This window comes from Agrilus planipennis, unplaced genomic scaffold, assembly GCF_000699045.2.
Source record: "Agrilus planipennis isolate EAB-ADULT unplaced genomic scaffold, Apla_2.0 scaffold53, whole genome shotgun sequence".
Lineage (NCBI taxonomy): Eukaryota > Metazoa > Arthropoda > Insecta > Coleoptera > Buprestidae > Agrilus > Agrilus planipennis.
Window position 1 is genome coordinate 571,155 of NW_020438880.1, and position 14,921 is coordinate 586,075.

The window sequence follows — 14,921 nt, forward strand, 5'->3', positions numbered from 1 at the left end:
AAAGTTATATAAAACATTATTTAAATATCTTTGTTAATAGGGTAGGTTAGGTTAGGTTAACTGGTTTTGTTCAAGTAACCACCCTCTTTCGATCCTTCCTACCCTCTTTCGACCCCCCTACCCCCACCCCCATCTAACCCCCATAACTTTTTATGGGGGTGAGACCACCGCGAACATTTTATAGTACAATGGTGGGAGAGACCTCCTCTTTCGATCCCACCCAACCCGAAGGGGGTGGGGGCCATCATCTAGACATTTACCGCTAAATGTTTAAAAGGGAGATTTATTGACATCAATCTGATCATTCTTGATTAAACCTCAATTTATTTACTTCTAGGCATTCTAATAAATTTAATTTAATACCCTTGGATTCTACTCCTAAAATTTTAAAATTGTCATTGTTTGTAGTGGTTTTTGCTTCTGTTCGTTAAATGAATTTTTCGGCTTACAAGAAGTATTGAATCGATAAATTGAGAAATGTGCTTATTATCCAGGCACATTAACAAATATTTCTCAAGTAAATAAGACAGTTATACAAGTTAATTTTACTTTACATACGTGTTTCGGCGTTAGAATTTTGCACATGAATAGCGTTAAACTTTTATACTCATGTACAACAAGGCTTTAAATTATTATAATTAAATTAGAAACTTTAGAAATTAAAAACTTCTTATTCAACAGTAAAAATGTTGTAAACAATAAAGTGGAACTCATTACAGTCGTATTTTGTTTGCTCTATAAACTAAGTACATAAATGCAGGCCCAGAACATTTTTAATTTTAATACCTAGATATTTTTGACAACTGCTGGCTATCGGTTAGATCTAAACGACCTTTGAAACTGCTACTAGAGTTTCCTACTACATACAAATATTTATTAAAATCATCATCATAAGGTCGTCAGTCCTAAGATTGACTGGATACGTATCTCCAGTCTTTCCTATCCTGAGCTAATATTCGCATTTCCCTGAAACTAGAACAATCCACATCTTTAACTATTTGCCTACAGTAATTTAATCTAGGTCTATCCCTACCCCTCCAAACTCCCGTTTCTGCTTCTAATATGTCACTGACTAGACCTTCATGAGACGGCGTCCTATCAACCTATCTCGCCTATTTCTTATTGACTTCGATAATTTCTCTGTTCTCCTACTCCTTCTAATATCTCTTCATTTCTAACTTTGTACATCCACGGTATCCTCATAATTCGCCTGTAACACCACATTTCGAACGCTTCTAACCTTTTCCTTTCCGCAGCGCTCACCGTCCATGTTTCGCACCCGAACATAGAAGTGTATTCTTTTTATTGAAGGCGACTCGACCCTGGACTACCCTCTGCTTTATATCGCTACTTCTCCTTCCGTCTTGACTTATCTGACTTCCAAGATACCTAAAATTAGCCACTTCTTCTAATTTTTTATTCAAATATGTTAGACACATTGTCAGGGGTACAGAAAAGGACATAGTTTCATACAATTTGTTTGTTGTTTTGTCAATACTGCTTCCATTTTATTTAAAGCTATTTCTAACTCCTCCTTGCTAAATGCTTATACTGCAATATCATCTGCAAATCTAAGCATACTACAGTTTTACCGATTTTAATGATGTTGATCCCGTCTTCGATTACAGATTAAAAAGTAGCGCTGACAGTGTGCATCCCTGTCTGACTCCCTTCCTAATATTTACTTCTCGACGTTGCAGCCTAGCTCTATAATTGCCTGTTCCCTGTTGCTCCTTATACAAAGTATCACTCTTTTATCTCTGTAACTCATCCCTACATTTTTATGTATATTTAACATCGTGTACCATTTAGCATTGTCAAAAGCTTTTTCTAAATCTACAAATCCTATGTAAAAAATAAAAAATAAAATTATTTCCCTATATAATATCTACATATATGAATAGACTCTTTAAAAATGACACGTTTCATTCTGATGTAAAGTTATGGGCTAGTTGTATTAAATTGAAATTAGTAAATAGATATATTTTTAGTCATTTCGCTTCTCAATTTTGGTATTGATCTTATTCTTGCTTATTGAGTGTTAGTCTTGTTCTTGCTCAAATACTTCTAGTCTTGATCTTGGTTTTGGTCTTGCGTGCTATCTTGGTCTTGCTCATTTAATCTGATGCTTACGTTTTTTAATAATTTAATTTAATAATTCCTTTAAACACATTTTTTTTTTATAAAAATTCAAGAACTTATCCTTCCCCTAACGCATAAGTTGACCCTTCTGACGGATCTAATGCATAAAATGACCTTTTAGCTTTCTCTATATTTCCACCATCTGTTTTCCAAACATAGGAACAAGAAACACTTAATCTGAGGACCTTTTTATTTATTTTTTTCAAACAATACTAAAGTTTTTTTATATTTAATGTTAAAATGTAGTAAAGTAAACAGAAAATTTCAAATACCAAACATGTTTTCTTCCAGGAAAAGAATAAATTAACGTTGCTTCAAATAGTTTAATTCATAAATCCACCGGATGTTTTGTAATAATTTTTCGTTTAGTCTTACGTACTTGGTCTTGATCCTGCACATTCGGTCTTGGTTATAGTCTTGGTCTTGTTAATTTGGTCTTGATCTTATTTGCTCGGTCTTAGGCTTGCCAGCATAAAGACGACTGCTCATCACTAATGGGGACATCTCTCTTATTATGGAAATAAAATGCAGTAATGACTTCGTTTGTAACGGCGGCGCACCGACTACCAGAACTAGGTCATTATGAGCAAATTCAAATGTTCAATTAGTTCCCAAGTGTAATCTCTGCATTTGTATAATTCCAAAGGAAATTTTTTTAATAGCCGCTTGTATGCTGATTTTATTACTGCGGGTTTTTTAAAAATTTATGTTGGTGTAGATCACACTCAATCAATAATCGCATAAGATTTGTGATAACTTTTCAAAAGTTAAAGTAACATAATCGAAGTCACTACAAATGAATAAAATTTATATAAAACTATGTATAATTCGTTTAGTTTCTCTAGCGATGTGACCTTTAGTTTGGCCGGCGCAAAGTAGAAAAGAACAGCACCAGACCAGAAAAGAAAGGAGACAACTCTCAGCCAAAGTCTTAACCGGTGAGGAGCGTACAATCCGTACAGCACTGCACGGAAAATTGACTTTTTATCCACTAAAATTACATTACTCAAATGTGCTGTTATTGGTACCAATTACTACTGAAAATATCAACGAGATGTTTATTTATATTTAAAGACATATTAAAGGCTTTAACGCTTGTTTTCGACTCGCACCACTATCATGATTTAACAAACCTTTTGGCAGGTACTGTATGAAAAAGTATGTTTAATGAACAAGTGTCGAGAGTATAATGAGCTTTTTTCTCTCTCCTACAATTTTGCCAGCGCGCATCCAAGACATTGGAAGGGGCTTATCGCTAGAGAAAGTAAACGAAGTATAATATGTACTAAATTTAAGGGGAAATTTTTTGTTGTTGTAACCGAATGTATGTTACAAACGAAATCGATATCCTCGATAAGTTAAAAATAGTGCAATTCAGTTTATGGCCTGTAAACTATTACGCCCACGCAGATAGTAAATTGTAAAACCGCCAGTGAAATATTTTTTATTCTTTCTATGCATTAAACGTGTACCCAACTCTTTCAAAGGAGCTGCCTCGAGTTTAATATTCTGTGTGTGGTGTCTCTTTTTACCCAAATCATATCTTGTCGTACATAGTCCGGGGCGTGATTATTACATGTTGAAGGTAGGAAACAGGGTATATGTATTCGTATTCCAGGTGTGCTCTTATTCTCAAAAGCCCTTTGAACCTACTCTTACCCTCGCATTATACGGAATACGTACCTACATCATTGCATCATGAAATTCTTTGGTTATTTGAGAGGGTGTTCGAAAGGAAAATTTAATAGACATACGTTTACCTACTATCTTCAAATACGTACGTTACAGTATGCAAAACTCATATGGTACTTACTATGTTTATACACAAACTGAAAGTGCGACAAGTATATCGTAAAGTTCGTTTAAATGTGACGGTTTTTGAAGTGAAACTTCTTTACGCACGGTTGGGTAAATTCGTTTCATGCGAGTTGCTATGGGGGCATCCATTAACTACGCGAGCTCTTTTTCGGTCATTTTAGACTCCTGCCCCCCTTAGGTGAGATTTAGTGAGATTTGCCAGGACCCCCCCCCTTACGTGAGATTGAAGCTAAAAATATTTTAATGAAATTTATTTTAGCGGACACAATGAACACTCTAAATATTTTTTTTAATATCTGTAATATTTTACATTTTTTGAAGTTGACGTGAGATTTTCGATTATCCCCCCTCGGTTTAAATGAGATTTGGTGAGATTTCGTTGGACCCCTCTCCCCTATTCTGAGCTCACTTAATTAATGGATGCCCCCTATCTAACGAAATCATGCAACGAATGTCCTCCCTCTACTCGGTCACGTACTCGAGTTCGTAGTGGGATCGCTTGAGCCACACTGTAAATCCAAGTGTGTTATTAGATGAATGAAAATAAAACATCAAACACATTCAGTGTGTGTAACTGAGTTTTAGTGTTTAAAAGTAATTCAGAAGAAATTTTAAGTGTCTAATTTCTACAGACATTTATATGCATAATATCAGTAATGCACCTAATATATGTGTAGAAAGAAAAGAAAAATGGTAATGCACGAAATCCGTTTGAATCTTTTAAAATCACACACTTGAAGAAATGAATGCATTTAAAATAAAATGCACTTGAAAAAAGGTACACACTTAATAACCATTCATTTTATGTGCATTAGTTATTTTTGATGTCAAATAACGCAAGTTGATATTGATACTGCATTGAAAGAGTTGGCAAAAGCTACTAATTTTTCGGACACTTAACATGTATGACTCTCATTACGAGAAGCTGATATATCGACGACAATGGATTGAAAAAAAACAATAGATATTGGAGAAATTGTTAAAAAATACCCTCAACTGCTTGATTATAACCTAAAAGTAAGTTATGATTTTCAAAAATTATAATAAATTCAAAAATTATGTAAAATCATTGCATGAATAATTATATTTAAACAGTAAATTTTACAGATCGTCTACGAATTTCAATTAATAAAAAAGAAATTCTTGGAAATCTTCCATAACAACATCAATTCAATGTTTGAAAAATTAAAACTTATTTATAATAGTGATGCTGCAACGGAGGAATCGAAACGTGGTTTACTGCTCAAATTATATGATCGATTGAAACCAAAGAAGATGAATAAAAATACAACACCGGTATTTACAGTACAGAAAGTATGTATAATAATTCTCTATAAAGTATTGCAACAGCCTTTATTGTTGCAGATACGAAAATGATTAAAATACCTGATGCATCAGCATCGAAGGTGATCATCGGATTGTTAGGAATATATTCCGCATGGGATCTTGTTTACCCAAAAGCGTATAAAAATATTCTACAGTATATCATTTTGAGGTTATGGGTACCATCCAAAAATCCTGTCGAAGTATTTATTCACGAATTATTTATTAAGAAAGATAAATAAGTAATATAAGTATATTTCTGTTACTTACATGTGCATTAATTACTTCAAACACTTCTAAATGTGTTAAAAGTGTCTACAAGAGTTTAAACACGTAAAGTGTTTTATAATAAAACACTTGGGTTTACAGTGCGTGAGCGTGCTTCAATGCAACGTTCGTTGCAGGCAACTCCGTCATAGTGTACAAATAATACCATTAAACCAATTCCTTAACCCATATCCCGGTATGTTTGTGTGTTTGGAGAAGTTTCACTTCAGTAGCGTGTTGTATAATTACACGTTGTATTTTTTTAGATGCTCACTGTTAATTTAGTAGGATATAGATAATGTTTTTTTTAATTTACACTAGGTAAAAGGAAACACATTGTTAGTATATTCATTTGTACATGCATGTAGATACAATTTCCAAATACAGTGCACAAATTTCTCTTTCTTGCTCCCGTATTTTACATTTTCTAACTCCAATCTGTGGAATGTTTAATTGAATCACTGATCTTTCCTTTTTATTTCCGCCAGAATGTATGTCGTTTTAATTCTAGACAATTCTAACAAAGCACCCGGTTCTTTCCCCTTCCCTATAATTAAACAGCCTTTGCCATGTGAATGGCAGAAATACCCGACGACAATTACTGCTCAAGCATGCTATTAATTACTCTAAATTTGTTCAGTTCTCTTATTCAAATTTTCAATTCCAAGTCGTAACGTCTACTCTATTACATTATTATTGCATTTGGAAACCTAATTCATTAGATAAAATCCAAAAATTTAGATATTTACCGCTGTTGTTAGATACCGTAAAAAAATTGATTGGCTAAAAAATATGTCTAAATAAATGATATAAGGCCAAAACCAGAAAAAATTCTAAGTAACTACTAAATCTACTTTAGTTAAAGGTGTGATAATATATTAAATTTTCTGCAACTGGGTACTCCGTAATTTTTTACGTAGACACAATTAATTTTAAAATGAATCTTTTCTTTATAGTTTAAACACAAAATTTCCATATAATACTTAAATTCATAAAAGGAAAACAAGAAATAAAAAATTATAGCGAAACTTCGAGAATAAAAATCCAATCTTGAAAAACACACCGCTAATTTTTAATCACATAACTTTATGCTGGCTTTGTTCGTGGACCTTCTCAGTTGATAACAACACCGTTGTCTTTTTCATAACAGAAATTTGAAAGAAATGTCTGCGCATAAGTACGTGTCTAGATAAACGAATTAGGCATGAAGGTCTAGTCAGAGACATATTAGAGGCAGAAACAGGAGTTATGAGGGGTAGAGATAGGCCTAGATTAGATTACTGTTCGCGAATAGTTAAGGATGTGGGTTGTTCTAGTTTTAGGGAAATGCGAAGTTTAGCTCAGGATACGAAAGACTGGAGATACGTGTCCAACCAGTCTTAGGACTGACGACCTTATGATGATGATGAGCTAATCATCGACATACTGACTGTTAAAATTCAAAGTAACGGTTTTTTCCAGGATGGCGGTCAGAAAATTTTAAACTAATGTCATTCGTGTAACGTTTTGATTTATTTAAACCAAATCAGACCAAAATAAACAAAAAAATAGTTTTAGTTTTAATCGAGTTATATGACAATTAGTTTGTATTTCACTATTATATCAGACACTTTATTGCTTCTTCGCTCTTCTTATTTCGCATTGTATCGCCTCGTCCTACTCAAACTAAAACTAAAAAAAAAACTTGTCAGCCACTAATGCTGGTGGCCGGGCAGTCCCTCCGGACTACACCGAAAGGTAGGGCGAAAGGTCCTCTTCAGCCTCCTTTCAGGAATCATGTGAATGGGCGGGTAGTGGTTTAGGTAAGAGATGAGACAGAGGAAATGAAGAAGAAATATTAACTGTATGTTGAATTGCCTACACGTTACAATATTTAGTCAACGAACATATCCTTTTGAAGTTCCCACGATCCTTTTGGGATCCCTGGCATTTATAAAAGTTGTCCATTTTAATTAAATGGTGGTTATATTATAAAAATATGAGGAAAATATATATTTATTTCAAATTTAAAAAATACTGAAAATATAAAAAAGCCACAAAAAAGTGGTTAAACATTTTGGTATTTATATAGATAAAACATAATTCAAAAGGTCTTACATTAATGCATTCAAAATAATTGAATTCCGAGATCAAACTCCCCAGGAACTTCACTATAAATGAATATTGTATACCATGAAAGTGTTAAAAAACATAGAAACAATTTTGTTTCTGCAAATTCATTTTCAGTGAAAGAACTGCTCCACAACGCTTCAATTTATGACACAAATTTAAAAATCAACACAAAAGAACTTAGTTAATTTGCACCTGAAACACCCAAACCAAAATTAAAAAGGCTCCGCCGCGGCAGACGTCAAATTATGTAAAATAACAATCTCTGCGGGAGTCAGTAAAGCAACAAAATGAATAGTTCACGTTGCGAGAAAATACGTTTGTACTCTGGTATTCTTATCCAGAAAATATTTCATTTTCTCTACTTGGAAATTATGAAACGTGCGCGGTATTTCGAAATGCGCAACGTTATAACAGAAACAATACTGAAACAAGTCACACGAGATGCATAATTAACTGTTAGAGAACCTTTGTACGTGCATGCTAATACATTTTTGCTTCGGACTAATGAATTCACAGGAATAAAAATTAATTTTTGAATGAAACTAAAAAGTGGAAATTTAATGTCTTCATAATTTCAAAATTCAACTCGTCAATTCAAAGTACAAAAAATCAAGAATTTCCTTTAAAAGCTATGGTATTGTAGCGAGCACGAGTGTGTTTATGTGCGATCGGGCACAGTGTGCGTGAACGACTTTCTTCATGTGCGCCATTTTTGTAAATGTGTGTCTCGTACCTTCGTACCTGCGTTCTCGAAATCAGTTAAACAGTTCAAAAAAAAAAAGAAAGTATCGGGATGTTTCGAGAAGGCTCCCGAAAGTAAACAAAAGAGTATTTAAAGGAAGAGACGATCGCCGAGAGGAGGAAGAAATAAATTGACCGTGGCAGAAGTGAATCCAGAAATCAATTGACAGTGAAAGCAGTGAAATAAATAGCGCAGTGAACAGTGATAAATCAACAGTAGTGTAAATAAATACAATAATTCATAACCTAAGTTTTGTAATAATTTAATAGTGTTTTTGAGTTCTTTAATAATTAGTGTAAATAAATAGTTTTTATCGTTATCAGTCTTGAATTAAATTTTGTTAAAGCCACGAACATTACAGTATTATTTATGGAACATCCGGTTTTTAGATTTCCGCATACCAATGCTGACAATTGCTTAGTTACAGTAATTTCAGAAGGTTTACTGTAAATTTTAGCATCGAAACATTTTCTAAACTAAGTACAGTAGATTTCATTTATTACGACCTTGATTGTAGCGACCATTTTGCTAAAGCGACGTTAAATCTAAGTCCCTTGAATTTAAACCATACTTTTCATGTGTCTATAGCGCCTTCGGATATAACGCCGAGTTCGGATGTAGCAACTGTTTTTAATAAATCATTTGTAACAAATCCTTACTAATCGCATGCAGATATAACGACAGGAGACGGCCGCCAAAAACAGAGAGAGCTTTCTTATCTTTTGTGTACATACACACAGATGGTCACCAAGTACGGTAACCTTAATCGTTTATTTATAGATATTAGTTAAAATAGTTCAGATACAAACTGATATTCTGAGTTGCAACTGTGTTTGCCAAACTATTGAATAAGTATGACTCCTAGATGCACATTTACTGTTAAAAAAAGCGTAAATCATTTCAAAATTGTAAAATTGTGAAAACTTTACATACGTGTCTGTATCTCTATACCTTTGTCTGTAACGACTTCCGGAAATAACAACGAAATTACAGTGGTCCCTTCGTAGTCGTTATACACGTAGTCGTTATACCCAAAATCCACTGTATTGTAGAAATATACATAAGCTGTATGTAGAAATTTTTGGTGAAAAAATATTTCATTAGCGTGTCCGTAGGAAATGTTATAAATATTTGTTTACTGCAAATGTGTTACTCGTTTTCCATACTTCAAACGACTGCGTTAGCAATTAACGTTGTGAATTATTTGAACATATAAATAAAAAATTTAATTAAACACACTTTGCGAGTTTCATCTATTTATACTCTTTGAGAATGGAATGGTGTAATAAGTGAACAATTGTCAGATATAGATATAAATACGATCAAATCAATGTAGAATACAAAAATGTTTGCCTTGTGTTAGTGGAAAATGTATTTCAGTTCTTGTATCAATTATAGATACGTAATAATTTGGAAATTTTAAGGTCGAATACAGTCGAACTTCTGTAAATATAAATTGTCTTTTTAATTAGGATTTACAATTAATATTCCTCGGAATAATTAGCCGCAGCAATAATCGATGGCTCGAGTGTTTTTGTTGGTCATGGTTATGCATCGCTTTTGACCATAGTATACCATATCGGTGGTGGTTATAGGGTCATCTGTGGACAATGCAGATAAATTTATAAATACGTAATTCTCTTCATTCTCCCTCTCTTTTCCTTCTCTTTCTCCCCTTCCCCTTCCCCTTCCCCTCCCCCTTCCCTTTCCCCTTCCCCTTCCCCCTCCCCTATCCCCCCTTCCCCTCACTCCCCGATGAGCTAATCATNACCTTCTCCTTTTAAAGTTCTTAGAATCACAAAGAAATATATAATAAAAGAATAGAAAAGCGTTTTCATATTTCATCTAATTGGATTTTTAGGATTCAGTTATTTTCACCACTTACAGTCCTCTCCTCATTTGTTTTGATGTGCCATTAGGTCTAAACATAATTTATATATCTCATGAAGTAAGAAAACATAAAAAATAATATCGGAAAGTAATGACATATTTTGCAAATTCCGAAAGTTGTTCTCTTTGGATCTCCGGTAGTATCACTTAGCTGACAGTCATTCTTATCCAATGGATATTCATATCCCTGACTCTCGAACGATTAATTTTCGTGATTCAACTGCTTTTTATCTGGTCAGAAATGTAACACTTGTTTCAAATGTATTAATTAATTCTGTTATAAATATCAATTTGCAGGTTCGTCTTCCACATTAGCGATGCAGCAGGAAGTGGTGGATCGACGTCACGGAGACTACAGACTAATCCCAGGAGCCGATAATAATGATCAGGTCGAGAAGGATAAAGAGGGCAACTCTCAAACGGTCGCAGCACCTGTTGCCAATGGGAATAACAACGAAGGACAGGTGCCAAGCAGTTGGAGTACTAACGGCTCCATGATAACTAGCGAAACCAAATGGGAATCGCAGGAATTATCACTGTTGGAAACGGAGGACTCTAACAATCCAAGGAAAGATGCAAACGGCAGGTAATTTTATAAACATTTGTGGATTCTGCACCGTATGTGTAATTGGATTAAACCGGATATATTTTATTACCGTCGGGATCTCTGAATTTGTTACACTTGTGACGAAACGTGAGAAAGTCGTATTTGCACATTAACCAGTTAGTTTGCAGGTTACCAAGACTGAATTATCGCTTGCATTACTTTAAAAAAAAAATTAAAACAATCAATATGTGAATAACAGGAATATGTTAAACAGATTTAATATTTTTTTCTTAGAAACTTTCACGGCCGGTATTACATTAGTCTAATAAAGATTAACTTTGCTTAACTGCAAACGTTTCACTATACTTAGCTAATAATGTCTTCAATACAAATATTGATAAGAAATCAATTGAACATGACGATAAAAGACAAACCACCTGTTCGGTTCATTGAGTGCGTTTGATTTGGTTTTAATCCCTATCTAAAAACCTAAACTTGTAATATTTCAAACAGTTTTGTATTTACTCAAGCAACCTTGAGATGCACCAGTGTAGGTACATAATATTGACATTTTCCAATATTGATCGTTTGAGTCAGGGATCACTTAATTAAATTAAACTTTTTGAATCAGACATAGGTAGACCTATGAATGTTGACACATCTTAGATACAGCGATTTACTAATTACGAGGTCTGTTCAAAAAGTATCGCGAATTTTGTGTTATTTATTTATTCATGGATATCTATTTTGTCCACTTCAAAGTAATCCCTACCAGATATTATACACTTGTGCCAACGGTTTTTTCGATCCTCAAAGTATTTTAAAAAATCATTTTTATGATCTTGTTCAGTTCCTCCTTCGATGCCGTCTTTATCTCCTCAATCGTAGCGTAGTGTCGTCTTTTCATGGGTCTTCAGTTTCGGGAACAAGAAAAAGTCACAGGGGTCAGATCTAGGGAATACGGTAGCTGCGGAAATAATAATGTGTTAAAGGTAGTTTTTGTTCTTCTATCAATCCGGTCGCTTCTGGAGTATTACATTGCGCATGACTTCCTAATATTCCTTACTGACCGTTCTACCCCTGCAATCGAAGAAAACTATAAACAAAACCTTCACATTTGACCTAACCAATTGCGCTTTTTTTGGTATTGCTTCCGTTGGGATGATTGAACTAGCTTTGGTTTTCACGTCATAGTCATATACCTATGATTCGTTAGCAGTTACGACCCTCTAGATCAAATTTGGGTCGTCACGGGCAGAGTTCAACAGCTCCTTAATGTGATGCTGTTTTTAGTAGAAATTGAGCAATTTTGGTACAAATTTCGCGGCGACTCGTCTCATGCCCAAATCATTGGTAAAAATCGAATAGCAGGAGCCAATCGATATGTTTAGGTCCTCAGCAACTTCTCTAACGGTGATTTGACGATAGGCCAATACTATTTTCTTCACTTCATTAGTGTTTTCGACTAATGTTGACGTGTTCGGGCGTCTGACACGCTCTTCGTCGTTCACATCTTCTCTGCCCTCTGAGAACGTTGTTTCGAGCCGAGATAACTTCACCATATGTCACAGTCAATATTCGGAATGCGTCCGCTAACTTAATTTTGTTTTTCACACAAAATTTGATGGATATTTTGATAGATTTCTTGGAATAGGCAAAAATCGATGACTAGCCAAAACACGTGTAAGCAAAGTAGCTGTCAAAAATTAACTGAACATTCAACATGACCGAACTTGTGAGAAGTGAGAAGGCAAAATTCGCGACACTTTTTGAACAGACTTCGAATATTAACACACGCGAATTTTACTAATTACCTAAATGATACTGGTGATATGCTGATTGTATTACAGACTTTGTTTAACGAATAATTCTTGTCTATTTATATTTTTTTATTGCAATAGTTTGTGGCTTAATTGTATATCCACTCATCGTTAAATGTCACAATTTCACATGTACTAAAGATAATGAAGAATAAGCAAGTTATCGTGGCGTATGTTAACATTCACTAGTTGCTGACTGAAAACATCATAAAAATAACGGATACTCTTCAGCTAGTTTAATGATTGTTAACATATAGTAATTAAAAGTACATCAAATAAAATTTAATACAGTCAGTTAACCCTAATAGTTTCCATTTATCGAAGACCAAATTCTTTTCACATTATGTCGGTTGCAAAAAATATGCATTGCATTTCCTTTATTTGATTGTTAAAGAGAAAAAAAAAAGATATGTTCGTAGAGACTTTTAGTTGAATTTTTTGACGGTTTTTTTCGAATTATATTAAATTGAAAAAGGTAGTCAACAGTAGAAAATTATTGACCATATCGTTAGTGCGTTTATTTCTTCTAGAGACGATTGCCCGAAGATCTACAATTCGATGTCTGGTACATATAATTACGTCCTAGATCAGCAGTCTAGTCACGTATCGTCGAGCAGTTTAAGTTGCCACTTCATGCGGAAGCAGCCGTACGACAGCTTATCCCTGCGAACTTCCGGAAACCACGTAATGACAGGAGACAACGACGACGAAGAAGCGAAGGGCGAAGAAATAAGCGCGAAAAACTGTATCGAGTTGAAAAGCCACCGCCAATTGGACGATTTGAAGAGTCGTCGCGATAGCGTCGAATGCTCGTATTCGACCACATTAAGATGCGGCAACTTCTCGTCCACGTCCGACGTTTACTGCACGTTACCCCGTAAAATAAGTGACATTTATCGAAGGAAGTACTCGTGCCCGGCCACGGAGAGCCAGTCGCCGCTGTTACCGGGTAGCAGCCGCGAAAGTGGCGACGGGTTCGACGAAGGAGGGGTATACACGTCGGTAAGACGTTTCTCGGATCCCCACAAAAATCCCATCGGACGAGAAAGTTTCAAGTCGAGCAGTTACATGAACCTCGTAAACGTAAACAGCGAAAACACAAACACCCTCCCCATTTCCACTTACTACGATGAGAACGGGACTTATTCCATATACGACTACCATGCCAATCAGCTCAAAAAGTTCCTCGAGGAATACAGAAGTTTACAAAAGGAACTAACGAAAATGAAAGAGACTTGCGAAAATATTGGAAAGAAATGCACCACCTTAGTCAATTCTCCCAATTCGAACCACCAGCAACTACCACAACAAGACAACAGTAATAACCGCTGTGTTATTATACCCAACTATCTGTCTGACTCTTGTGACTTTGATAATGACAATATAAAGGTGCGAAACAGCTAATTATTGCAATGATTAAGTGTCTTGTATTTTGTTAATTTGTTTAGGAACTACGTGTTGCAGTTTTAATTTAAAAAAAAAGGAAACCGTGTTTGTGATATAGCCACTGAAAATTTAAATTAAACGTTTAAAGTGGCTTAAATAAAAGTACTCAAGGTGTTATTATTTTTTTTAATTTCCATTTGCCTATAAAACATGCCCATATCCTATCATAAAGCCATTAAATTATATCACAAGAATTATCGTCTAATTGAAGAGATTGAGAGTAGGTAAGTTGTCCAAAGGTAAGTAAAATATGACTTTGATATTATTGAGACTACTTTGCATTCGTGATGCTTCATTAAGAAGACTGAAAAGTAGTGGTGCAGTAATATAAATAGCTCCAAAAAGGTAGTTTTACTACCAAAAAATATAATGAGAAAACAATTTTGCGTATTTGGAGTTTGAGATATTTAGTTTTTTGTACTGTTTAATAATAATAATGGGTAGTACTTAATTGATGTTACGTGCTGAAACTGTATTATAATTCAATTAACAATTCATATTAACACAGACATATTTAAGCTAGAGCGTATGTCATACAACATAAATTAATTCATATGTTCACTCTACTTCACTACTATATCGTATTTTGTGCTATATTGGTACATGTAAATTAGTAGCATATGTTAGCAACAAGATGAAAAAGATCACATGGTGGTGCTGGCCTAAGGCCCGTCGAACACGAAAAAACGAAATGGTCTCTTGGAAAGCTATCCGCCACTTGAATTACGACAATCGAAAAAATCTCAAAAGCAAGCTCAAAAAGGTCTTACAAATTTGTCCAAAACAGACTATCTAGAAGATGTAAATGCAAACT

General features: G+C 34.5%; 1 protein-coding gene across 1 annotated transcript in view; it reads left to right on the plus strand.

Annotated features, from left to right (window-relative positions):
- The window catches only part of LOC108733145, a 36,344-nt gene extending 22,196 nt beyond the window's left edge, over nucleotides 1-14,148 (plus strand). The window contains exons 3-4 of the mRNA XM_025981497.1: nucleotides 10,592-10,880; nucleotides 13,192-14,148. Coding sequence (XP_025837282.1) covers nucleotides 10,592-10,880; nucleotides 13,192-14,065 — 1,163 coding nt within the window. The 3' untranslated portion in view covers nucleotides 14,066-14,148. The remainder of the gene's footprint in view (nucleotides 1-10,591; nucleotides 10,881-13,191) is intronic.
- The last annotated feature ends 773 nt before the right edge of the window (nucleotides 14,149-14,921 follow it).